At 60.0% G+C, this 25,224-nt stretch overlaps 1 protein-coding gene across 1 annotated transcript in view; it reads right to left on the bottom strand.

Annotated features, from left to right (window-relative positions):
* Nucleotides 1-270: 270 nt before the first annotated feature.
* ELL (elongation factor for RNA polymerase II) overlaps nt 271-25,224 on the bottom strand; it is a 78,888-nt gene continuing 53,934 nt past the window's right edge. Inside the window, exons 3-12 of the mRNA XM_019963830.2 lie at nt 22,519-22,640; nt 21,973-22,136; nt 19,507-19,781; nt 15,625-15,749; nt 10,024-10,120; nt 8,402-8,885; nt 4,631-4,697; nt 4,189-4,360; nt 3,136-3,180; nt 271-2,459 (exon numbers count right to left, since the gene is read on the bottom strand). Coding sequence (XP_019819389.2) covers nt 2,343-2,459; nt 3,136-3,180; nt 4,189-4,360; nt 4,631-4,697; nt 8,402-8,885; nt 10,024-10,120; nt 15,625-15,749; nt 19,507-19,781; nt 21,973-22,136; nt 22,519-22,640 — 1,668 coding nt within the window. The 3' untranslated portion in view covers nt 271-2,342. The remainder of the gene's footprint in view (nt 2,460-3,135; nt 3,181-4,188; nt 4,361-4,630; nt 4,698-8,401; nt 8,886-10,023; nt 10,121-15,624; nt 15,750-19,506; nt 19,782-21,972; nt 22,137-22,518; nt 22,641-25,224) is intronic.

Here is a 25,224-nt window from a genome sequence, read left to right as displayed (position 1 = left end):
CTCAGTCCTCACCGTGAGCAGGCTGGCTGGTCTGCTCTGGCACCTGCAGGGCCTGCTGCCTCAGGTCCGCCCTCCACCTGCCAACCTCATTCCTGGGCAGCGGCTGTGGCAGGCTGCCCAGAAAGCTTTCTCCATGCTCAGCCCATGCCCCCCCACCACCACGGTTGCCCCGTGGCCAGGTGGCCTCCTGACCCCAGCCCACCCCAAGACGGAACCAGTCCCCCTGACCCCTGGGGAATGACATATGTACTCCCAGCTTGGGCTCACAGATTCAGTTCAGTGAATTTATTGTAGGTTGAAAAAAAATCAGCATTCACCTCTTTAGTGTACAAAAAGGACACTAGTTCTTTTAAGAAAATATTAGGAACTGAAGATGCAGACGTCTTTCATTTGTAACATTTTGGCAAAAGTGAAAAGTTCTTGTAAACACCAACTCCATGGCTCAAAATAGTTTTTCTCCACAGTACAATATTAAAAGAAAAAAAAACAGTATCAATAAGTTAGACCATATTTAATCAGCTAGAGCTTCTGTCCATCAACCCCGCCCCAAGCACAAAACTCCTCTTAGCTTCATAATTCCTTAAAAGGAGAAAATAAACAACAACAAAAAACAGTGAGGAGGAAGAGGAAATTCAACTGAGAGTCCCTCGAACTGGACCCCAGGGCAGAGGGCAGGTGGGCCCTCCCGGGTGGGGCCCGTTGAGCGATCCCGCACCATCCGAGTCTGCGAGTCCAGGCTGAGTGCATGATGGCTGTCCACAGAACTCAGGGCCCCAGGGTCTGCTCAGCCTGTCTTCCTCCATCCCAAATGAAAAACAAAAGGACAGCTACTGAAACATAAAGGATCAGCTTCCTCAGTGCTCCGGGCACCCCAGGGGTCCCGCGGAGACGTTGGGGTGGGGTGGGGGCACTGCAGGCATGACTGCTCTTTGGGAAGCCATTAGGAGACACCCCCACAGCTTAGAAAAATAGACATGACTATGAGCATTTCCACTCTCCCTGCCTCACTAGGATCCTGGCAGCAACCCCTGCCCCCGCCCCCGACAGTGACCCCTGGGCTGGGGGTTGCAACCAGCCCCACGGCCTTCCCCCATCGTGGCTTCGCTGAACGTGGCTCTGAATTAACGTGAACACGCGCTTTAGACCCCAGCACGCCCTGGCGGGGCCCCACACACACACACACACACACACACAAACATATACATGCCCCCTGACGCTTTCAGGGACATTAGACTAGGCACAGTGACTAAGCAGCAATTGGGGTGTCCTTGGGCCAGCACCCCCAGAGAGGGGGGATCAGGCACCTTTTCTGAGCTCACTCTCCGGGGGCTCCCTGGCTCCCTCGACCCCCAGCCCCTCCCTGAGTGCAAACCCCGTGGTGGCTCTGCAAAGACGACCCCAGAACCCATATATGGGGCTGAGGGGCGGAGCGAGGTCAAGAACACGGAGGCCACTTGGCCTCAGCAGTACAAAGTGAGGAGCAGCAGCAGGAGAGAATGGAGAAGAGAGAGAAAACCCGACGCCGGCGCTGCAGAGCGCGGGCTACAAGCACAGAAGCTCCCGGCGACCCCGACAGCTGAGGGCCTGGAATAGCAAGCGGGCCTGGTGCTCCCCGCAGCTGCTCCCGGGCCAGCTGGGGTTTTCCAAATAGAGCTGCAGGGCTTGCACTGCCCAGCCCGCCCCACTCAGAGCCAGGCAGAGGCCGTGTGCGAGGGAGACCAGTGCAGGAGAGGGGCCCCCGGCGCCCCCCACCGGTTCTCTCTTCCGAGCTCGCAGAGGCAAGGCCAGCCTTCCGGAGCATCTGTAATACTGTAGGAAGGGCCCAGGGCAGCGTCTGGACCCCGGGTGTCCAAGGAGGGGAGGCACAGGTGTAGAAAAAAGATGCTTTTCTTTCGTACAAAAATAGACTCGAGTCTCGTCAGCAGTAGCCTGTCTTTGTATAAAACTAGAAAAGGCAAGCAGGCAGGCTGGCCTTGGGAGTCTTTCTCTGACAAAAAGTTGAAGTCCCCCGTGGGGTGGCTGGCGAGGAGGGGGGCTTCTTGGGGAGCCCGTCCTAGGCAGGGGGCCTGCACAGGAGGTGTGGGGGGCCTGGGGGGAGCTGGACACTCTACCTGGGTTTGTGTGACCTGTGGGCGGCCAGGCCTGCGTGGGCTCCCCTGAAAGCCGGTGTTGCTGGCTCAGATGACTGTATTCTTCCTCATGTTTATTGTGTTAAATAAATCTCTGTTTTCTTGTTTTTAGCTCCCCCTTGCCCCCAGCTCCCCCACCATCCAGAACAGTCAGCCCGGTGAGGTGAGCTGGCCTGGCTGGTCGAGTGGGACCTCCTGCCCCGTGGCCTGGGGCTAAGGCCATGCCTGAAGCTGTCGCTGGTCGTACTCGGCGATGAGCCTCTTGATGTGGGCCAGCTTGCTGTGCAGGTACTCGCAGCGGTGCTTCTCCTGGCTGTAGTTGGTGTTGGTCTATGAGAGAGCGGCTGGGGTGAGCCTCACCCACAGGGCCAGGGTGGAGAGCTCAACGCCAACCCAAGCCGCCCCACCTGGCTGCCCCTGGCCCCCACTCACAGGCCAGAGCCCTCAAGCCCTGACAGGGACCCCTGAGCTGCCCCTAGGCTCCACCCTGGGAAACAGGGTCACGGCTAGGGTGAGAGGCTGAGAGGAGGTGGTCACGCAGCTTCCGTGCTGGGCTGGGACACGGCCGGCGGGAACCAGCCCCGGCACACTTGGCCCTAGGGAACGAGAGCTGCTGCAGTGGCACCACATCCCAGGAGACGGTCAGGGAGCCCGAGCTGGGGGCGGCCGGAGCCGAGACCGCGGCTCCTCCCTGACTCGAGCGCTGAAGGACTCAGCGGGGCCAGGATGGGGTGGGGAACTGTGCTTCCTCCCCCGGACCTTTGAGGGAGCTGCAAAGGGCCTGGGCTGTGCTCACCCATAGCGGGAGAGTGTGTGGGGTGCTCAGGGGAGGGGGCACCCAAGTGCCCAGAACAGACTTAAGCTCCTCAGCTATCAGGGGAGGAGCTACTCTGAGGACCAGAGACCAACCCAGGGAGGCCCGCCCGCGCACCCTGCCTCCTCTAGACCGCAGCGCTACTGACCTGATCCCACCCCGCCCTAACACCACAAGGGGATGGAGGCTCACCTTTTTGATTTTTCGATATTCCTGAAGGATCTGCCCACGAGTAGTCTGGATGAAAAACAAAAGAAAAAGTCAACAATACATTATCTGCAGGATACCCCAACGGAGTGACCCCTTCTCCTTAGTCACGGTGGCCTGCCAGGTCACTGCATGCTTGGGGACAATGGCTGCGGCTGTGGCATGGCACCTGAGGGTGTACAGAGCAGGGGCTGGGCCAGAGGGGACGACTCGGGGACACGCAGGAGGCTACACAGCGGCCGGGGAGAGGCAGGGGCAGCTGGGAGGCGCCTTCCCTTGCACCCAGCTGGCTGGTGCCCAGGTCGAGGCCAAGCACAGAGGCCCCCTGACCACCTGCGGGGGTTGCAACGAGACGGGAGGATGGGGGAGTCCAGGGGGTGCTTGCCTGTCCTAGACCCTCAGAACCCCCACTGTGCCTCCAATCACAAGCCGTCTCCTTGGGAAATCAACCTGACCTCCACCAGGGAGACAGAGCCCAGCACCACAGTTCATCAGGGCTGGCCCTGTCATCAGGTAACCAGCTCCAAAAGGGGTCTCAAGGGGGAGGCTGGTATCCCAAGGCCCCCTGCAGGGACCAAGCCCCCTGTGGTAAGGTCCCACTCGGGATGGCCGGGGAAACGCAAGTGCCCCAGGTGGGGGAAGGGGTTGGGGCCCCAGGGACCCTCCATCCCCTCCCCCTCCCACGGAGGCTGTGACAGCTCTGACGGGCTGTGCGGTGTGGCCAGGGCCCGCCCCTCCTGCTGGGAGGCAGCGCTGAGAGTTCTCTGGTGACACAATAGTGGGCTGCAGAGAAGCCCCAGGTGCTCGGGGGTCGGGGGGGACGCACGCACCCCAGCCCCTGGTTTCCTGGCTGTCTCCACTGCTGAGGCCACCCCCAGCCCCACGGTCACCTCCCACCTACAGCGCTGGTCTTGCCCAGCCTCATGGTTGAGACGGCAGAGCTCCCTAAACAGGCCTGACTCACTCGGAGTGGGCAGCGCCCCCGCCCAGAACAGGAGGGGACGCGTCTGAGGACGCAGGAGCCAGGCAGGGCACTACCTCGTATTCCTCAGAGCCCTGCGAGAGCTGCCGGAGCTGGGCGTCGAGCTGCGTGAAGCGCCGCGTGACCCGCTCGATGCGGGCGTGCAGGCCTCGGTACTCGCTGTACTCAGCGTTGAAGTCATTTTTGTAGCTCTGGCGCTGCTCCGAGGAGGAGATGGTGGCGTATTTTCTGGGGAGATGGGAAAGAAGGGCCAGAGGGGCTTAGGGGGCTGCAGCAGAGAGCCTGGAAGTGTCCACAGCCAAGTGGCCAGCCCCAACCAGGAAGCAGCCCTAACTCCGAGCAGACTGGCCGTCAGGAATACACACACAGCCACGGAGTCAAGTCACCACACGCGTGTGCACACAGACAGGAATACACACACACAGCCACGAGGTCCGTGCTGCCTCTGCTAACCTGCAGGGGTGGGGGTGGGGAGCAGCCGGCAAGGGAAGTACTCACAGCAAGTAGTCGGGCGTCTCCGAGGTCGACGTGGGGACACTTGAGCTGCTGCAGGTCCCGTTTAAACCTTAAAGAGAAAACGTGCCTCCTGAGTCTGTACCTTGTGTGTCTGTGATGAGACCTACAGAAGGTTGATGCCCTACTGTCTGAAGGCCTCAGGGGGGAAGCCACGCAGAGGGAGCCAGGGTGGGCAGAGGAGGCGTGAGTTAGGGCGAGCACCATCTGGCCACCGTGGGGGGCTGCCTGGAGCTGGAAGTGCCCCCTGCGCAGTGGGAGAGGTGGTGAGCCAGCACGGTGTGCGTCCCCAGAGCACAGCCGTGCAGAGACAGCATCGTGGGCGCAGTCTTCAGCAAGCACCCAAAAGTATGGGTTCACTGCAGGGTTAAAGCCTGGGAAGCTTGTCCAGAGCCTTTGCTGACCCCATGTAAAAGCCGTGAAGATGAAAACCGGTGACCCCTGGCCAGTTGAGTCCCAGGGGCATACCATTCTTGGGCCCTACAGGACAAAGCCGGATGGCTGCCAGGGTTTTCCCCCTCCTCTCCCTGTGGATGGAGCTGCAGGCCCTGCAGGCTCTGGTCTCTGGCCTGACCACCCCCACCCCGCCACCCCACCCATCCTCCCATTCTTCCCACCAGACCCAGGACTGTGACATCAGAGGGTCAGCCCTGGGACTGTGACCCGAGACTGTCCTGAGACAGTGCCCGAGGCCTGCCTGGGCTACAGTCTGCTCCTTTTCCCCGGGGACTTCTTCCAGATGACCTCTGTAATCCCGAGACACAACCGATGTTATCACTCTGAAGCATTTGCTGAGCACCCATTTTGGTGCCTCTCTTGGCAGAAAATAGCCCTCCAGGGGATCAGTGGTTTGACGAGCCCCCGTGCGGTTTTATACTCCATCCAGTGCAAGGGGAGATTCCCACCAGTGGATGGAGCCCACCCACACCCCCATCCGGGTGTTGTCTCTGAAAAGGCTGTGGCCTCCCTGGGATGCAGCCCAATAGGCACACACACGCAGATTTAGTCTACACCCCACCTCCCACAGCCCAGCCACGTCAGGCATCCCGGGGTGCTTCACCCTGAGCCTGAGAATCAGATGGACCTGGCAGGACACCACTGGGGTCCTGCCTGTGGCAACCAACCCTCTGTGGGCCCCACCCCTGCCCGCACTCGGCCACCCCTGGACCAGCCCAGCTGCTTCCCACTTGTGTGCTCCCTCCCAGGGCAGTGGGTGCAGGGACATGTCTGTAGGGTCACCCTGCAGGACCCAGGTCTGGGTGCCAATGAGAGAGGGTGACCCAGTTCCCACATAGGGGTCAGTAGGCCTGAGTTCGGCCTGGATGAACCGAAGCACCCCCATGCCCAGCACGTGGCCTGGCCAGGAAGGTACCCTTGGGCCACAGGTGGGGTCCACAGTCTGAGCGAAAGCTGGGGGCAGGCACGAGGGTGGGTCTAGGACCCAGGAGTGGCCCCGCAGCACAGGGGGAGGGAGGTGGCGGAGGGGGGCCTTGGAGGGGTGGGGTGGGGCGGGGGGGGCACAGATGGGCTGGGCTGAGGAGTCTGCACGACTGGAGGAAGCTGCCACACCCATCAGGGTCACAGGGCAGGGCTGGGACCACGGGCCAGACGAGGGGGACAGCAGCAGGCAGAAGGGTGGGCCACCTCACGGGACACAAGGGTGAGGGCACTTCTGCACTTGGGTGCCGGCCTGGAACCCTGGCCAGCGAGGCAGGGGAAACTTCAGAGAACAATGCTGCTGCTAAAGGCGGGCGGGGAGCTCTAGCCTGCACAGACGCCCACCCAGGAAGGAGCCACAGCAGGAGGCTGTGTATGGTGGGGCTCAGGAGGCAAGGCAGGCCCCCACCCACCAGTTATCACTATCAGCTGAGCTGCCAGAGAGGCCAGTCTAGGGGGCTCGCTCGGTGCCATCCCAACTTCTGGTGCGCGCTTGTCCTTCCCCTCCCCCTTGGGGCCCTTCTCCTGGCTTTCCTGATCCCAGACCTCCTTCTCACCCTGGCCTGGGGCCAAGCTGCCTGTGGCTGACACACACTGGGCAGGAGCCAGCGCCTTCTGAGCCCTGCATGGGGGGCCGGTCTGGGCAGCATCTTCCTGGCCTGGTCTGCTGCCTGGCCCCATGGTCCTACTTCCCCAGACCCTGCCAGAGCACATGGAACCTCACTTCTGCTGTCTGGGCTCCCTGAGCCCAGCTGCTCAGGTCTGTGTCCCTGGGTGGGACCTGGGTCAGACGGCCTGTGCTTAGAGAGCCAGGCTCCCTTCCCCTCTGGGAAGCCTAGCATGCGGCAGGGCCGAGGGGCCCCAGAAGACTGACGGAGCTGCAAGTTCTGTCTTCATCAGACCGACCCCGGACCCGGTCTCCAGCTGCAGAGTGAGGAGCGGGCATGGCCTTTCTGGAGGACAGCTGAGGCACATTCAAAAGCCTGAAGGAGCAGGGGCTCCACCTCTGGTCCAGGAATGCCCCCTGCTGGGGATCCTCCTGAGGGAACAATCTGAAAGCCACACCAGATGAAATGGCCCCCAGGGCCGCCAGGGCTGCGCCTCTGTTGCTGTGACATGCTGATTAGGTTAAATTACGTGAGAGGAAAATCACAATGGAGTCAGTACTGCTCAGAGAGCTCTCTAAAAATGGCATCAAGAAGCCATTAAGGAAGTGTGACCTGTGCACGGCTCAGCCTGCATGGCATCTGACCTTGTGACCCCCGTCTGCCAGAACTCGTGCCAGCTGATGGACTTATCAGACCCCCACCCCCAAACCACGCGACACTGTCAACTTACTGGGCCCCCAACCTAAAACAAATGTTTTCTGACTCGTCTGACTTGCGTCAGAGTTAAACCGTTCTCACCAGAAACCTTTAACAAACTAAAGGCTTTCAGTCTTCATAAACCCAACTCTTGCTCTTCCTGAGAACTCTCATGGTCACCTGAACCTATGTCTCTCGAATGGTAATTCTCAAGACCCCACAGAAACCATTTCCCTATGTGCAGCCTCCAGAGTTATTCTGGGGTTGCCAGTAGCCACAAGGGGTGCTCAGCTCAGATGCCCGGGGCTCTAACTGGGAGTGGGGAGGCTCTGGGGGTAAGGACGCCGCCCCTACAAGCCCCAGGTCCTCGAAGGTCTCCCTGGTCAGCACAGAGTCCCGACAGCCTCACACCCCTCATCCCACTGAGGGTCTCCCGAGTGCCAGCTTCCCTACAGGCGAGGCCTTGCTCTGGCTCTTATCAACTGCTGTTCGGTAGACGAGTCTCCCACCTCCTCCTGGACCTGCCTCTCAGACCCTCTCTCTGCAGGCTCAAAGGTTTGCTCTGCAGGTCACAGCAGGAACACAGTGATCCAGGGACCCCCTCCCCACCAAGTCCTGCCCCCCGCAGCCATCCCTGAGCCCCAGACCCTTGCTGTGTGCTGTGTCTGGGGTCTCCCTGCAGCCAGAACCGGGCCCTGGAATTGTTCCTCTCCCTGTGAAATATCCCCTCCTGTGAGCCTCAGCTCCATCAGGCTCCGTGCCCCTGGCCCTCAGGGCTGGCCTGGCACACACCTGACTGTAGGAGCCTTCAAGAACAACACCGCCAGGGCAGTCACGTGAGCCAGTGCGAAGACGCAGAGGGCCTTAATGTGCAGGGTGGGCCCAAGTGGGGACTCAGGAGGCAGCCCTCTCGGCATCCTGTGGAGTGAGGGTGCGCAGGCACAGGGCCAGTGCTCAGGCCCCCACTGACCCCCCTTCTGCAGAGCCCTCTGCCCCTCAACCTCCTGACACCTACCCGGGGCGACTGGTGGGGCAACTGGAGGGGCTGGGGGGCCCGGCGTCTGGCTAAGTGGCCGGTCCCGGGGCCTGTCCTCGGCTGCCCTCTCCTTGTCTTTGTGCTTCTTGGATTTCTTCTTGGATTTGCCGTGCAAGGAGCCGCCGTGGGGCCTGCTGGGCTGGGCACAGTCTGTCAGCAGGGGCATGCTGAGGCGCTCAGTAGGGGCTGGGGCGGCCACTTCCCCACGCTCACAGTCCCGGCCGCTGTGGCCCAGGTCGTTGCTGACGTCGGCCAAGGGGTCGTGGGCCCGCGGCGGCTCCAGTCGCAGGGGCAGGTGGGTGTCCGTACCAGCCAGAGGGCCCGGGGTGGGCAGCAGGCCCTCGCGGCCGAGGGTCGTGCTCAACTTCCCGTTGACTGTGGGCTGAGCTCTCTGGGTGAAGTGCGATATCCTGGGTTTCTTGTTGGCCAGAGGGTCAATGAAATCAGGAGGCTGCGGCCGTTTCTGTGACGGAGAGGAGAGAATTTCAGGAGTGAGCCTGTGCCTGGAGTCACTCTGTGCCCCAGGGAGAGGCTGTGCAGCAACAGGCCAAACTTGAGCTGACCAGGAGCCCCACCGCAGGCCCTGAGGGGACCAGCGCCCACAGGCAGGGCCACTCCGGCCACAAGGGGGCGCGCGAACACCACAGCAGGCCCGAGAGGCCCAGAGCTCCGGGGCCTGCCTGCCCAGGGACCCGGTGGGACCGCGCGGGCCAGCAGGGCAGAGAAAGGGCGGCTGGGCCATTAGGGGACCCGCTTCAGCCCATAAGGGCCACCCCTGGGAACTGATCTAAAACAATACTGTGCTCAGCATCCCCCCTTGATGACAGTAAGAGCAACGGAGCCCAGTCTGAGTGACACAGGGCAGGCCCCACAGGCCAGGACCGTTCTCCCCAAGGGCCCTTGAATCCCCGTGGTAACCCTGTCACATGGTGCAGGCCTCATCCCCATTCACAAAGGAGAAGACTGAGGTCCGGAAGGCAAGGCCAGAGTAGAGGAACGGAGCCAGGATCAGACCAGTCGGCCCGGGCCCAGGGTGCGGCAGTGTGGGCCAGAGTGAAATGAGGCCCTGCCCGCCACGCCACAGCCACGGGGGTGCCCTGGGAGGCTTCAGGACCTAGGCCGGATGCCTCCAGGGGCAGGCAAAGCGGGGAGGAGAGTGGCTGGCCAAGTAGGGGATGGAGACATGGGACTCATTGGTCAGAGCATGCGGGGGGAAGAGACAGCTGTCACCAAACAGCTCCGACAACGGTGAGGGACCCCACTGCTGAAGATCAAGCCCCCAACAGCAAGGCCCTCCCTGCCTACTAACACGGCAGAGCCTGCTGGGGACACCCTGAGTTTTAAAGCAGCCCTAGGAATCAGAGGCTCCAGTGGCCAGAGTGGCCAGCGGCCCGCGCGCCCTCAGCCACACTACCCCGAAAGGCAACCCAAGGAACCTATCCAGGTTCCAGGCCTGGGACCCCCAGCACCCAGTCAGCTGCTTACGCCTTCGAGAAAACTCGCCAGCCCTGAGTGACAGGCCCAACAGGCTCCCCGAGAAGCAAGGTCAGGCCCACCGCCTCTGTTGAAGCCCGCCCACCCTCCCCGCCAGCCGCTCCTACCTGAGGGGGCGAGGCTGAGCTCCCGTGCTCGCCCGGAGGACTGCTGGCAGCAAGGTCTCCAGGGAGGCCACCTGTGCTCTGTGGCTGGCACAGTTTCCTGCAGAGGAGAAGCAAGGCAGGTTGGAGGGTCCTGAAACAATGCCCTCCCTGCGAGGCGCACCCAGGCCCAACCACCTCTGCACTGATACTTTGCACCCAGCGTCTGGGGGAGGGCCTGGCTCCCCGCTGAAGCAGGGCAGTGCTGGGTGTGATGGGCACGCCCGGCAGGCAGAGAGCAGTCGAGCACACCCAGCCCTGGGTGCATCCGCAGCAGCCCCGTGGCCACGGCCTCAGCCTCACCGCCAGAAGGCCGGCCACACTGGATGCTCTGTGCCCAGCGAAGGGCCAGGTGACCAGATGCTCATCTCGACCTTCATGACCATGGAGACCAAGGACTCCTGGTGCAAAACTGACCAGACACTCAGGGTCCATGCTGTGTCCCCACAGGAGCTACAGACATTGGGTGTTGGCCCTTTTTTAAAAAACATTTGGTCCTTACTTTTATAAACAACTGTCATCCCAATAACAACACTCACTGCAGAAACAGAATGCAAAAGAGGGCTGAGATGCCCTGCTCTGAGGTGGGAGGACCCCCCCAGATTCAGCTCCCATCTTCCTGGGAGCCAGGCCCCAGGACCTCCAGGGATGGCAGGAGCAGCCAGCAGACCACTGGAATCAGCTCAACAGCGCAGCCAGGTACGAGAGAAGAATCGCCCCGACGCCTGACAGAAAAACGGAGGCCCTGAGAGTCATCTTGGCTGGGTGGGGTTGGCCCCTTGAACTCCTAGAGGCTGAGAGTCTCAGGGGAGCCCAGGCACCCAGCTGGCCCCCCAAGCCTTGCAGGAAGCTGAGCTGAGGTCTGGGGCCACGTCCGCTGCTCCAACCAGTGGCCAGCAGAGCACCTCCCCGGCCTCAGCTGCACTCCAGACTCCAGCGGCTGCCCTCCCCACAGCGGCCTGAAATGCAAGGAGAGACGAAAGGAAGGTTCTGAGAGTGGGTGGGGCAAGTCTACTGTCCAGCACTGTGGAAGCATCTAGAACTTTCAGTCAAAGACAGAGAATCAGGTGTTCACATCCATTCTCTCTCAAGTCCCCACTAAAAAAGCATAAAAGAGAAGGGGAAAAAAAAGACAGCAATGCTACTTAACGTGGGAAGCAGAAGCACAAGTGGTGACTGTCCTGGAGGAGCCAAGGAAACTGAGTCCTGGCTGCAGAGCCCGCAGGCCACAGTGTGCGCCTCGGAGACCTCAGTGGAGGGGCCCTCCAGGCTGCCCCCCAGCAGCCCTGCTCTGGGACCTGGCCTGCTGGGGCCAGCTGCAAAGGGAACCCCCAGCATGTTTGGGAGTAAAGGAGCCCAGGTCTTCCCCAGGGGGCCAGGAGGCTGCTCGGGCCACACAGGATGGACAGAAGCATGGCCTCCAGAGGAAAGGAAACAGAGGGGCCTGTGGAGGGACCCAGAGATGCCTCAGGGCTACCAGGGAGGCTGGACTGCCAACAGCAAAGTTCTGCGGAGGCGGCACCCTGGCTTCCAGGCAACAACTGTCAGGCCCTGAAGCAGACAAGACTATGCATTTGACAGGACAGAGAGCAACCAAGCCCCTGTGCCACTACTACTGAGCCCGCATGCCACAACTACCGAAGCCTGAGCCCCACGACAGGAGAGGCCGCCGCAGCAAGAACCCTGAGAGCCGCACCTGGAGAGCAGCCCCCCCGCCGCAATTGGAGAAGAGCCCGCACAGCAACGAAGACCCAGCACAGCCACAAATAAATTAACTTTTAAAAAGAAAGGAAAGAGAGACTAAGAGGATGAAAATGTTAAATCCACCAGAAACACACCGGCCTTAACAGCCTCAGAAAGACAAAGATCTGAAATACACAGCTCTCCAAAGAAAATATACAAATAGCCGATAACTGCACGAATAGATGCTCAACATCATTCACTGCTCATCCAGGGAAACTCAAATCGATACCACTATAAAATACCACTTCACACTGGCTAGAATTAAAAAAAAGAAAAAGAAAATATAACAAGTGTTGGTGAGGCTGTGGAAAAAATGGAATTGGGCACTGCTGGTGGGAACGTGAAATGGGGCAGTCACTGGGAAAGAGAGTCTGGCAGTTCTTTAGAAAGTTAAACACAGGATTACCACATGGCCCAGCAATTACACTCCTCAGGACTCATTTGAGAGAACTGAAAATCTGTGTCAGTTATATTTGTGTCCTCGTACACAAATGTTCACGGCATCACTGTACACAATCCTGAAAAGGCGGAAACAGTTCACATGTCCACTGGCAGAAGAATAAGCAAAAACTCAGACACAATAGACTATAGAAAAGAACCAAGAACCTGGCCGTAGAAAAGAATGAAGCTCTGCCACACGCTATGATGTGGAGAAACCTTGAAAACCTAACACTGAGTGGAAGGAGCCAGACACAAAAGGCCACACGGCACGCAACTCCACTGATACTCAGTGTCCAGAACAGGCGGATCCAAGAGGTCGGGGCTGCCAGTGGCTGCCAGGCGCTGGGAAGGCGGGGTGGGAGCGACTGCTAAGGCAGCTTGTTGGGTTTTCTGGGGGGGTGAATGGTTTGGAACTAGATGGAGGTGGTGGTTGCACCTTGGGAACTAGAAATGATGGCAAAAAGAGAGACAGATGGGAGAAGCTGAAGAAATCTCCCCAAAGTAGAAGAAATAAAAAGAAACAACCAGGAGGACAACGGTGAATGGTGTAGAGGCAGGGCCCGTCGGGGCAGACTGAGGAAGCCCGCGGGAGGACGAAGAGGGTGAGGCAAGCGTGCAGACTGCCGGCTCCAGCCACCCTCCACGCTATCGGGTGACCATGGGGACACGCACAGGCCAGGGAGGGAACTGACGAGGCGTCTGTGGCCAGACCTTCAGTGTGGAGGGAAAACGCCTTCCAATCTAAAGGCTAGATGTGGTCAATTGCCAGCTTGTGTGCTGGCCACCCAGGTGTGGAGCTGTGGCAGAGGGCCGTCCCAAAGCCTTCTCCTCGGAGAGACGCTCCAAGAGCTGGGTCCCTTCAGCATCAGGGCAGAATCCCAGACCCGGAAACAGGAGGACCTGCGAGGGAGGGAGGAAGCTCCTGTGGAAGCCCTGGTCCCCTGAAAGTGATGAAAGGCCATGAGACAAAGACAGGGAGCTTGTGGCTGGACGTGAAGGACACAGAAGGCTGAGCACTTGGCAAGCAGGTTACCAACTACAGGGAAAGTGCACTGCCTGTGAGACGGACGGAGGCTCGGGCTGTCTAGGCTATGCCCTGGGGGAGGGGAGGCCAGGACAGGGCAGGTCGGGGCACTGATTTCAAGGCCAAACGGGGTCCAGGCCTCATCCTGCACTGGGACATCCAGACTCTGCCTGGGCCGTGCCAGGCCTGAGCCGCACACATGGGGACTGACAGCACAGAGGAAGCATCCGAGCAAACAGCTGAGGGCTTCCCCGGTGGGCCAGCGGTTAAGAACCCACCTGCCAAGGCAGGGGACACAGGTCTGCTCCCTGCTCCGGGAAGATTTCACATGCTGAGGGGCAATTAAGTCCATGTGCCACAACCACCGAGCCCGTGCTCCAGAGCCCGAGTGCTGCGCCCAGTGAGGTGCGCGCCCCCGGGTCAGTACTCTGCAACGAGAAGCCTGACTGCCTGTCTGCAGAGCAAAGCCACGGGGGCCCAGGCAGACCCTGGAAGCACAAGCGTGCTCAACTCAGGTCCAAGTTCAGAACAAGCTGTAGGATAAGGACAGCTGCAGCCCCTGGGGTAACACGAGCCCCCACACCCAGCCTGTAACAAGAGGAACACCCTAAGACCTCATTTCTCCTTCTTGCCATGAGACCCACGGCATGAAGACCGGTTGTAATGAGGGCCTTCTTCAGGGAGGGAGCAACCTAAACATGGAAAAAAAAAAGCTGTGCAGAGCAGCGCTGGGTTGTGGGTATCAGTGATATTGACCCTGACCTCTGCCCATCAATCAGGTCAAGCTCCCAAGAGCAGCAGATGCTGCCAGCTTCTGGAGAGGCATCGGGCCAGGCCACCCCCCAGCTGGCCCACGCAGCCCGAGAACAGAGCGCCAAGACGGCCCAGGGCAAACATGAGAGAGGAAAGGAGAGCTTGGCGTGGCCCTGAGCGCCGGGAGTCAAGAGCCTGAGGAACCTCCCTCCTGATACCCCTCAGTATTCAGCCCAGTTTCCTAGGGACCGCACCCACCCATGGGCAGACTGCCCACAGGCTGCTGGCTCCTGGCCATGCCCCTCCTGGATAGCTCTGGGAGGCCAAGGGCTGGGGGCCTGAGATCAGCCGGCAGTGAGAGGCTCTGAAGGAAGGAAGGGTGGGAGCAGCCTCAAGGCGCCCCACCCCCACATGCCCCTTGGAACCTCAAAGCACTCAGGTGGGTGTAAATTACTATTTCAACACTACCGCCACACGTGCACACATGCTCCATTACTTCAGTCAAGTCCAACTCTTTGCAGCTCCACGCCCTACAGCCTGCCACTAGAGTCCATGAGCATCTCCAAGCAAGGATACTGGACTGGGTGGCCATGTGCTCCTCCAGGGGATCTTCCCAACCCAGGGGCTGAACCTGCGTCTCCTGCATTGCAGGCAGATTCTTTACTGCTGATGCAAACACCTGCAGGAGGTGACAGTGTCTGAGACATGCTTGGTGGGCAGCAGCCACCGCCCAGAGAGGGGAGGGGGAGCGTCTTCTGCCAAAACCATCCCCTCAGCCTCCCTGAGCACCTAGAGATGTCTAGAGAGCCACAGCAGTGACCCCGGAACAGCAGGTGAGCACCCCACAGGGCCAAGGAGGGACTCATGGTTCACCTAGAGTGGCCCCAACTTGGCTCTGATCTCCAGATGCAGTTACTGGTTTAAACAACTTAAAAAAAAAAGAAAAAAAAAAAACCTTCATAAATTGCTCCAAGTCCCTGAGAAACCACTTAAGGACTAATTAGCATCTCAGGCTGCTCTGAAGGGTGCTTCATAGCCGGGGCTCCCAGGCATCAATTGAGAAGGAAATCATTAACTGCTTGCCTTAGACAGGGGCCGACTTAACCACTTCTCCCCAGAGCCACCTTGGCTACTCCTGACTTCGGGTCCCCATTAACCCAAGAGGGGATCCTTTTAATTAATGTTGCTTAATAGTGTCTGTGGGGAGGTTTGTTTTGCTTTGTTCCTTTCTGCTTCCAGTCCTTGAGACTTCCTTTTTAAGAAAGGCGGCTGCAGCAGTAGCCTGTGGGGACACGCAGATTTCAGAAGGAGCTTGATAGGATGGGCAGCAGGGGCAGCAGGAACGGCTGCTTTGGGGCCTTCTGTCCTGAAGTTCTCATGTTCAACGCAGAGACTCATGCCCTCCACCCCACTCAGCAAGGCTCGCCTTTTTCCTACAGGAGGCCATGGTGGGCCACCCAAGCAGTCTCTAGAGACCCCCTCCATCCTGCCTGCAGGCCCTGTGGGCTTTGGCGCCACGGGAAGCCCCCCCAGCCTCCTGGAGATGAGACGTGCCCCAGGCCCAGGGGATGGGGACCCACTGACGGATGGGGTGGCAGTGTTACCGGACGAGCATCCGCTTCAGCAGCTGCTGGTCTCCCTCCGAGTAGCCGGGCCAGTCCTTCTGCACATCCTTGTACACACAGTCCTTCAGCGTGCACGTGCCGTCCTTGGCATTCACGTTGGCCACCTGCAAGACAGAGCCAGAGATGATCACGAAAGCATTTTGGGGGGTGGTGCAGGGAGAGGCGGAGACAGACATTAAAGGGGAAAGAGGACAGCACACTTCTGCCCAAGCCAACACTTGGCCCCCCAACTCCTCTGCAGGCCAGGACGGCAGCCCTTGGGGTGCCGAAGGGTCAGAGCAGCAGGCCCAGATGCTGCTGGAGGCCAGGCTGGCTCCACAAGGGGGTGCTGCCATCTACACTCCCAAGACTCCATCAGCAGCCCATCCCCCTGCTATGGACTGAACCATGTTTGTCCTCTACAAATGCACATTAAGTCTTACCTCCTGCTAACCTAAGGCGACGGTATTAGGAGGTGAGGCCTTTGGGAGGTGCTGAGGTCATGAGGGTGAAGCCCCCATGGGAGTGTCTTTTTGGGGGAGGGGCTGTGCTGGGTCTTTGTTGTTCTGAGTTTTCTCCCGATGTGACAGGCTGGGGGCCACTCTCTAGCTGCAGTGTGCGGGCTTCTCACCGTGGTGGCTTCTGTTGCAGAGCACAAACTCTAGGGCTCTTGGGCTTCAGCAGTCGTGGTGCATGGGCTCAGCAGGTGTGGCTTCCAGGAGCTAGAGCACAGGCTCAACAGCAGTGGCACAGGGGCTTAGCTGCTCTGCAGCATGTGGGATCTTCCTGGATCAGGGATTGAACCCTTGTCTTCTGGAATAGCAGGCAGAGTCTTTACCACTGATCCACCAGAGAAGCCCAAATGTCTTATTTATAAAAGAGAATCCAGAGTTTCCTTACCCCTCTCCCCTGGATGACCATGAGAAGGCAGAATGCAGGCCCTCACCAGACACCCAATCTCCCGGTGCCCTGACCTTGGGCCTCCCAGTCTCCAAAGCTGTGTGACGGGTCTGTGGTGTCTAACCCACCCAGGCCATGGTGTTCTATGACAGCAGCCTATGGACTAAGATACACGCTCTCTAACTCACAGCTCCTGTGGCAGAGTTAGCTGATCTGGGGGAGCTGGGGGAGGGGTGCCTTCAGGGCCCAAGCTGAGCCCACCTTCCCTGCAACCAGCCAACCCTGCTGCTTCTGGTTAACACAAGCTGAGTTCGTCTTCAAGACTGTGCAAAGATGCATTTAGAACATTTGCCTTAATGTGCTTGATGGAATTCAGGCCCCCGACCCGCAGAGGGCACTTTCCCAAGCATCTCGTCAGGCACCATGATCTCCAGAACGCGCGTGTGGAGCTGGGTGATTGGCACGGCAGCTGTTGTTTTTCACTACAACTGAGACTATGACTTTACTCTGCACGTCACGGCAGTCTCCACAAGGAGCATTTTTAGTGGTTGAGTAACACTCCACCAGAGGCTGCACTGTGACCCACTCAGCCTCTCTCCTTTGCTGGACGTGGACTCTGTTTCCAGCTTCTCTGGAGCATAAACACATGTCACTTGTGCAGGTTTTTCCACGCTGGTGATGGTTTTCTTCGGCTGGCTTCCCAGAAGTGGGATTAGTGGGTCAAAGACTGAACATTTTTATGGCTTCTGAGACGCTTCGCTAAAATGCTCTCCAGAAGAGCCATCCACCCATCCACACTCCCACCAGGAAGGTGGAAGGCCTCAAATCTTCTCTCCGGATGTTTTCACAAAAGTGAAAGAGGAGGTGTCTTTGCACAGTGCTGCTCGTCAGAGTCACTGGGTGAGGGGCGGGAGGGCTGGGAAATGAGCATCCTTTGTGAGGTGCAGCCCCCTATACCTATCCTCACGCTGGTGGGGTCCCAGTGCCCCTCCCACAATTGCTGGGGAGAACAAGTCTGGTAGCAAACACAGAAGCTCAAGGCAGATGGGACAGAAAATCAGAGAATAGGAGAAATCAGAGCGGGCACCCAGGATGCTCTAGCACTCTAGTGCAAGACACTGCCTGGGCCGCCTCGGGGAGCTGCCAAACCCAAGTTGGCTGGGGAAGCTGGCACCCAGCATGATGCCTCTCTAGCCCCAGGAGAGGACCAGGAGCGGTGAGAACACCTTGGCGGTTAAAAGTGAAGCAGGTGCCCCGGGCAGACCCAGGTCAGCACCGCCAGCCCCCTCTCTCTCCAGAGCACTAAGCCTGGCGCCACCGGTGTCTAGGGGTCACTCAGTGGGTAAATCTCAGGTGCCATCAGGTGCTGGGTTGGCCAAGGTTCACATTCTGCATGTGCTGCTTTTTTACCCTGGGCCCGAAGAGAACAAGATTGGAGAGCAGGAGCAAGGGCATTTTTCAGAATGCTACCCCAGGGGCTAAGGACCTGGCTGGATGGTGATTCGCGTCCAGGCACCGGCCAGGGCAGGCGTGGCTGTCACCCCTGCCCTGTCTCGGCTCACGGCTGATGACCCTGCCCAGCTCCCTTAGCCCTGCCTCAGTCACCCTATGCTGCAAGAGGCAGCTCTGGGTGGCCCCGAGCCCAGGGAAAGGGCCTCCCGTATGTTTCCCCCAATTTCCCAAGGGTGAGCCAACACATGTGACTTTCCAAAGAAATGAGCACCCTGGGAAATGTTCTTGGTTCCAGAGCTTTCTGGATGCTCTAGCAAGCCCCAAGAAAACTGGACTACAGAGTAACGTATCTGTCTTCTCCAGGCCCCAAGCCGACTCCCGAACTTGCCGGGAGAAACACTGCCACTCAGTCAGCGCCAGCACAACCTCCACGTGGGGGGCGGATGCTCAGGAGGCCAAGTTTACACAAAGGCTGCCAGTGAGTACACGGAGGAGCCCCTGACGGGAACAAAGGCTCCGGGGAGCACCTCCTCTCTCAGGACACAGGGGGCTTCTGCATGGTGACGGGGAGGGGAGGCACCTGCCCTGTGGGGCAGGCCCAGCCCCAGATCAGCACTCGTGCTCGGAGTGCGGGGCTGGTCACAGAGGCCCCTCTTCACCCCTGCCCTGCGCCCTGAACTCGCTGGGGGGTGATGACGACACAGAGATGCCAGTCGGAGCATGGGGGGACAAAAGCCATGCCGATGTTCTCCTACCAAAGGTGTGTGTGGTCACCCCAGCCTCGGACTGCGTCAGGGAGGGGCAGAGGGGCAGCAGGGTGCCCACGGGAGAACTCGGTCAATCAGAAATCCTCAGAAATGCGTGGAAACTCCTCAGACACAGTTCCGGATGGTCATGGCATCAACTTTAGACCATAGGAGGCAGCACCCAAGAGCCCAGAGTGTCTGAGGCAGGCCACAGCTCCTCCCAGAACACTGGAGTGACTGCCGCTGGCTGTGGGTCCTCACAGCAGCAGTGCTCTGAGGTGGCCTGTTGCCACTTCACGGCCAAGCAGCATGCACGCGGCCCAGCTAAGGCAGTGAATCGGGAGCAAGCCACCGACCCTCTCAGGAGTCTGTGAGCTGCCTCCCTCAGGGCGGCTCTGGGACCAGCGTTGTCGCTCCAAAGCCCTGGCTGTTTAACAGCAGGCTCTGCCTGCTGGCCCCACATTCCTGCCTGATTACCTCTTGATCCCAAAGAGAGGTGCTGCAGTCACTTCCCAGCCACAGACAGAAACCTGAGGGTCCAGACATGAAGTCCCTTGCCTAGCGCCACAACTGATAAGCCACAAGGAGACCCACCTGATATGAAGCCTGAGTTCTTGCTAACTTGCACTTGTGGATTCCCCAGGCTTCATTCAATTCCAAAAACCTTGTGCATCTCAAGTCTTGGGTCGCCCATGCTACACCCACTGCCTGCGAGCCTACAGTTATGAGGAGACGAGCCCTGGACAGTAAAAGTGCCCCACGCCCCGCACCGGGCAGCACGCACCTGCTGGAGGAGGCTGTCCAGCGCGTCCTTGTCCGCCTGTGCCAGGCCGTCCTTCTGCAGCCGCAGCAGCAGCTCGGCCTTCCGGTAGGGCCTCAGCGCCAGCAGGTGCAGCACGCGGTCCCGGAAGGGCCGCTGAGACACCCCGCTGCCCCCGCCAGCGCTGCCAGCGCTGCACTTCTTGATGGCGCTGGCCGGGTTGATAGGGGTTGCCCGCTTCCGGGAGGGCACGGCATCCACTGCCCCCGGGGCCGGTTTCCGAAACTGAACCTTCTTGCCTACAGTAAGAGCCAGGTGTCAGGGATGGGAAGGGCTGAGGGGTGGTCGCCGTGTCCCCCTGCCTGGAGCGATGGCACGTTCCTGAGCGAGCACACGGACACCCATGGATGGCCCACGGCCGACAGCACCGAGCTCTCACCACGCCCAAGGCACCTTAAGCCTCGTGCAGCCCACTTGTCCAGTGAGAGTGCCACCTGCTGACCACAAGCAGATCAAAGGGCACTTGTGGGTCCCCAGTCTCAGAAGTGGGCTGAGAGCCTTAACTACTACTACTACTACTACTACTACTAAGTCACTTCAGTCGCGTCCGACTCTGTGCGACCCCATAGACAGCAGCCCACCAGGCTCCCCCATCCCTGGGATTCTCCAGGCAAGAACACTGGAGTGGGTTGCCATTTCCTTCTCCAATGCATGAAAGTGAAAAGTGAAAGTGAAGTTGCTCAGTTGTGTCCAACCCTCAACGACCCCATGGACTGCAGCCTTCCAGGCTCCTCCGTCCATGGGATTTTCCAGGCAAGAGTACTAGAGTGGGGTGCCATTGCCTTCTCTGGCGAGCCTTAACTAACTTCATCCAAACCCCTGGCCCCTATGGGGAAGGGGGCTGATGGTTAAAAGCGAGTCCCAGAATGGCAGGAGAAGCAGCCCAGAGCCTGCAGTCCCCAGCTCTCTGCTGGTCCCCTGGGCCCCGCCGTGCTCTTTTATGACCAAGGAGAAAAGAAAAAGTGTCAGGTCACTTGGGCAGACCTGCCTGTGCTCGGAGCCCCGGGGGCCGCAGGCCTCTCTCCACCCTCCTGGTGCAAACAGAGACGTGTGAGGGGGTCCTCCATGGAGCCCCCCGGGGTGCTCTTGACGGAGGGGGGCTTCCATCCAAAGTCGCTCACTCCACCTTGGACGACGCCCCTGCCACCGCAGGAAGGAGGACCTCTGAGCAAAGTCAGTGCAGGTCTTAAATCCTTGGGCCACAAAGCTCTCCATGACAACTGTCTTTTGCACATATCCCTCAACTCTGACTTGTCAAATGAACACAAGAAGGAGAGCTTTTAGAACCTGCAGGGCCAGACTTCGTCCCCAGAGAACCCTGATGACATGGAGTGGGGGAGAGGCCTGACACAGCCAGGACTGCATGTCTCTGGCTTCTGAGGCCAGAGAACAGTAAAAGCCTTCATTGTGTCTTAAGTGGAACAGTAAGATAAATTCTGGCTAGAGACCCACCCAAAACTTATTAAAATGTGTACAAATGTCTGTATTTGCATCGTAAGGCAGGAGCAGGCAGCTGCAGCCCTTTGGGATTCTGGCTGGCACCTCCTGGGTGGCTGACAGCCGGGGGCCCAGGCTCCCCAGGCACACACTGCCACGCCCACCGGGGCCCCGTGCTGACAGGAGGACCAGCACCATCTAGGGTTCCATTCAGAGCCAACCCCACCGCTTGGCAAGGGAGACTGCGTGCTCTGTAGAGCAATGTGAAAGAGTGACTTTTTCTTAAAGAAGAAAAAAACTCCAAAACCCATCAAGGTTCTCCTTTGCTTCATGCCTCTCTCAGGCCTTTCTTGCCTGACAATGAATTCACTGGAGACTCCGTCTACACCCAGAGGTGGGAAGACTGAGGCAGTGCAATGGAGCTTTCTAAATAAACAGTACTTTTCTCCGCACTTTTAATATGGTCAGTGTCTCAGTGTCTCTGAAATTGTTTCCAAGCAGATACTGAGGGGGTGGAAGGTCCTAGGAAACAGGGATCAACGTGTTTCCTTCCAGGTCTCCATCCCATGGTCCCTCGCTGGCCCGAACACAGCAGCAGGCTGCCCGCAGCAGAGTGCATCTTGCCATCTGCACTGTGCCCTGGCCAGGTCAGCCATGGGAAAGAGACACCTGGGCAGGTGAGGGCAGGGGTGGCCACTGAAGGGACAGGCTGAAGCTCTGGCTTCATGCACGGTGAGAGGCAGATGTGCCTGAGGCTACAGCCTGGGGAAGGGGCCCTGGGATTCAGAATTCCTGGAACTCTCAGGCCCTCTAGTCCATCCTGGATTCAGAATGCAGCAGACACCACCCAAGAAGGACCCAGCTCCCCTGGCCTCTGTCAGCCCACCACTCCTGTTCCTGCTCCTGACGGGCCCTGAGACGCGCCAGCTCTCCTGACATCTGCCCAGCAGGCACAAGACCCCCGCGGGTGAAGCCCCGGCCCCCAAGCCTCACCCAGGTAACGGCCTCCGGCCTTGATGACAATGGCTCCTCGACTGCGCGTCTCCTCCTCAGCCTGCGCCAGGCTCTGCCGCGCCTTCTGGTAGGAGTCGTCAGTGGCGCACACTGTGATCTTGTCCTGGATGCTGCCCAGGCAGTCCAGGTGGACATCCCCATGGCTGCAAGACAGAGGCCAGAGGTGAGGCGAGCTCCTGGGATGACCACAGAGGTGGCCTCGGGGCCGACACCGCCCCTGCCTGACACTCCCAGCTAGGAAACAGGGTCTGGTGCTGACTTGGGCAACAGGGTTTCTGCAAGGCACGTCTTGACCTGAAAGAAGCAAGGGAACCCAGGTTCCTGGGCAAGAGGGGGCACGCCAGGACCCACGCCTGCACCCTGGACACACTGTAAGAGCCAGGACGGCTCATCTGAGAAGGAGAGCTGGGGATGGAGGTGGGGGTAAACATCCGCACGGCGGGCTGGCGCGGGGGACGCCACGGTGGGGGTCAAGGGAGGTGGGCCTGGCCCCGTGAGAGCTGGGGCAGTCTGGGCAAGGCTCACCTGGACACGTACTGCTGGATGCAGTCGAAGCTGCCCTGGGGGCTGTCGCGGCCGATGTTGGAGAGGTAGAAGGAGAACGTCCGCGCCTCCGTGGGGCAGTCAGGTTGAGGGATGGAGATGTGCTGCATGGAGAGGGGGTGTCACTGGGGGGCCCACAGGCAGGGCCAGCACACGATCCTGGCCCGTCCCTGGCGATATGTGAATGCACCCCCATGGTCTCCCTGTCAGTGACAGACCAGCCTGTCAACATGGCCAGGCTGCTGGTGGGTCCTGGGCCCCACACAGCGCAGGGTGGGGGTGCGGGTTCCCGTGTCCGCAGCAATGGCACTGTGGGCTAAGGAGCACGATCCCTCAGCACACAGCCGGGGGCAGGGGCCCACTCCAACCTGGGCCACGGCTCAGATCCCCCACCAAGCTGGGCAGACCAGGCTTGAGACAACCCGGAAAGCTGAAATGGGGCAAGACAGGTGGGCGTCAGCAGCAGGCTGGCACGCTCGGCCGAGATACCCTGGCGCACACTCCCCCTTCTCCCACATGGCGAGGCCCTCTCCACCTCCTCCAGGCCAGAGCCACCGTCCACCTGGGTGTCTGGGAAGAAGGCAGGCACGGGCCTTGAGGGGTGCACAGACGGGCAGCACGTGCCCCCGCCGACCACGACACGGGATGCGTACACACAGTCACCTAACCCTGACAGCAGACGGCACCGCTGGAGCCTAACTAGGCAAGCCACAGCCGCCAGAGAGGAAAGACAGACGGCCTGGCAGGCCGACAGACAGATGGCACTAGCCCTGGCTGAGGTGCAGTGCTCAGCGCAAGGCAGGAAACCCAGAGGCCGCTTCATTCCAGGCCGACCCTCTGGCCCCCTGCCTACCCTGGGCGACGGCCAGCGGCCACTGAGAAACACAGACAGGAGAACCTCACGCTCCAGCTGCCAGCTCCTGGGCTACGGGGATGGGCCTCCAGAGCCCTGTCGCCAGAGGAGACCAGCCTTAAGGTCCGCCCTGGGCTGGACCACCGGGGCTTGTCAGAGTTAGGGAGACATGCCGGGAGGAGTCATGAATGGTCAAGAAGGGGCAGCACCAGGGCTAAGGGGGCAGCCAGCTGTCCCTGGGCTGTCGTGCCGCCTCCGCAGGCCGAGCCGAGGCCGCCTCCTCTGAGGTGACGTGAGGACACAGCATGCTCCATCGGCGCTGGACAGCACGCGACCCTGGGCTGAATGCCTCCTTCCCCGTGCCTGGCTGTTACACGCGAACACAGCCAGCTCGGCCTGCCTGAGTAGAGTCTGTGTGATCAAGGACATGAAGCTCCGGCCACAGCGAGAGCAGCAGCTCTCCCACCCCAGCCCTCAGTGGGGTATGGAAACCCTCGAGGGAAGCTGGGAGGGCACACAGCCCAGGATTGGCTCCAAATGCTGCAGAACCCCGTCCATGCACAGCCAGTCTCTGCTGCAAGGAGAAGCTCCCTCCTCGCACAGGGAGAGCCAAGGCATCAGAGAGCAGCCCCCAGGCCCAGCTGCTCGGGACAGGAAGAGCCTGGCCTGGGGGAGAGGGGCAGTCTGCAGCGGCTGTCCAGGGACTGCAGATGACCTTGGGCTGACGATCACGCCGTCCCCCAGCTCCCCGCCCCACAGCTGGTGTCTGCCCAGCGAGATCTCCTGGTCCTCCAGCATCCCCCTATGCACGCAGCAGGTGGCGGAGGGCCCGGTCAGGATGCACAGCCAGCGGCAGGGAGACCAGCAGGGCACCAATGTCAGCCCTGCCAGCCACACAGACCCTGATCTCCACACGTTTCTGTAAGGGTCAAAAATGGGACGAAGCAGCTCACACTTGGCAAGTGTGTTTTACTATAAACCTGGACCGCCTGCTACCCTTGGGCAGGAAAACACCTATGTGCACACACACACACGCACACACACACACACACTGGAGTCCACGTGCAGCATCGCACTGTCCAGCACTGGCAGCCACCCTGCGCCGGCCGCACACACTCCCGGGCAGACGCGACTTCTGCTCTCCATTACGGAAGTAACTGGACACCCAGCGCCCAGACACTCCTGAGGGTCACCGCGGGAGAGGCCCCCACAGGCACCGCAGGCACGTACACACTGACGCAGTTACCCAGGACACGGCGGGAGGAGTGTGCACCATGACGTCAGCAAAATCAAAAGTGCCTCTGATGGAGCCTGAGCCCTTACACGCGGCTCCCCCCCACGCCCGACCCTGAGCCTCTCCCTCACCACGTGCTGGCTCCGGCGGAGACCCAGCCACCCCCAGTGACGTTTTTCCATCTCTGGCTGCTCAGAGGGCAGTGGCTGCCCTGACTGCCTGCCAGAGCCCCCGTCGGGGAGAGTAAAAGAGAGGGGTACAGCCTAGGTCCCGACACCACGGTGTTCCTCTCTGGGCAGGGGCATGGGGGACCATTCCCTATGATTCTTCAGCCCATTGAGGACTTTTCCACACAGGTATGTATTGGCCCTTTCAAAATCCTTGAGTCGGGGTGGGCGGGGGCACCGGCCAGCACCCAGAGGAGGGTCTGTGCAGCCACCGGGGCCGCAAGACAGGGAGGGGAAGGCCTGCGTGGAGCCTGACACAGCAGTCCTGAAGCCTCAGCCCCTCCCCAGCTCTCTGGCACCAGAGTGCACGGAATCCTCTGGTTAACGGGCTGTTACAATGCTAGTTAATGGCTACCAGTCCCTGGGAACCAGTG

The sequence above is a fragment of the Bos indicus genome, chromosome 7, assembly GCF_029378745.1.
Source record: "Bos indicus isolate NIAB-ARS_2022 breed Sahiwal x Tharparkar chromosome 7, NIAB-ARS_B.indTharparkar_mat_pri_1.0, whole genome shotgun sequence".
Classification (NCBI taxonomy): Eukaryota; Metazoa; Chordata; class Mammalia; order Artiodactyla; family Bovidae; genus Bos; species Bos indicus.
This window is presented reverse-complemented; position numbering and strand designations above follow the sequence as displayed.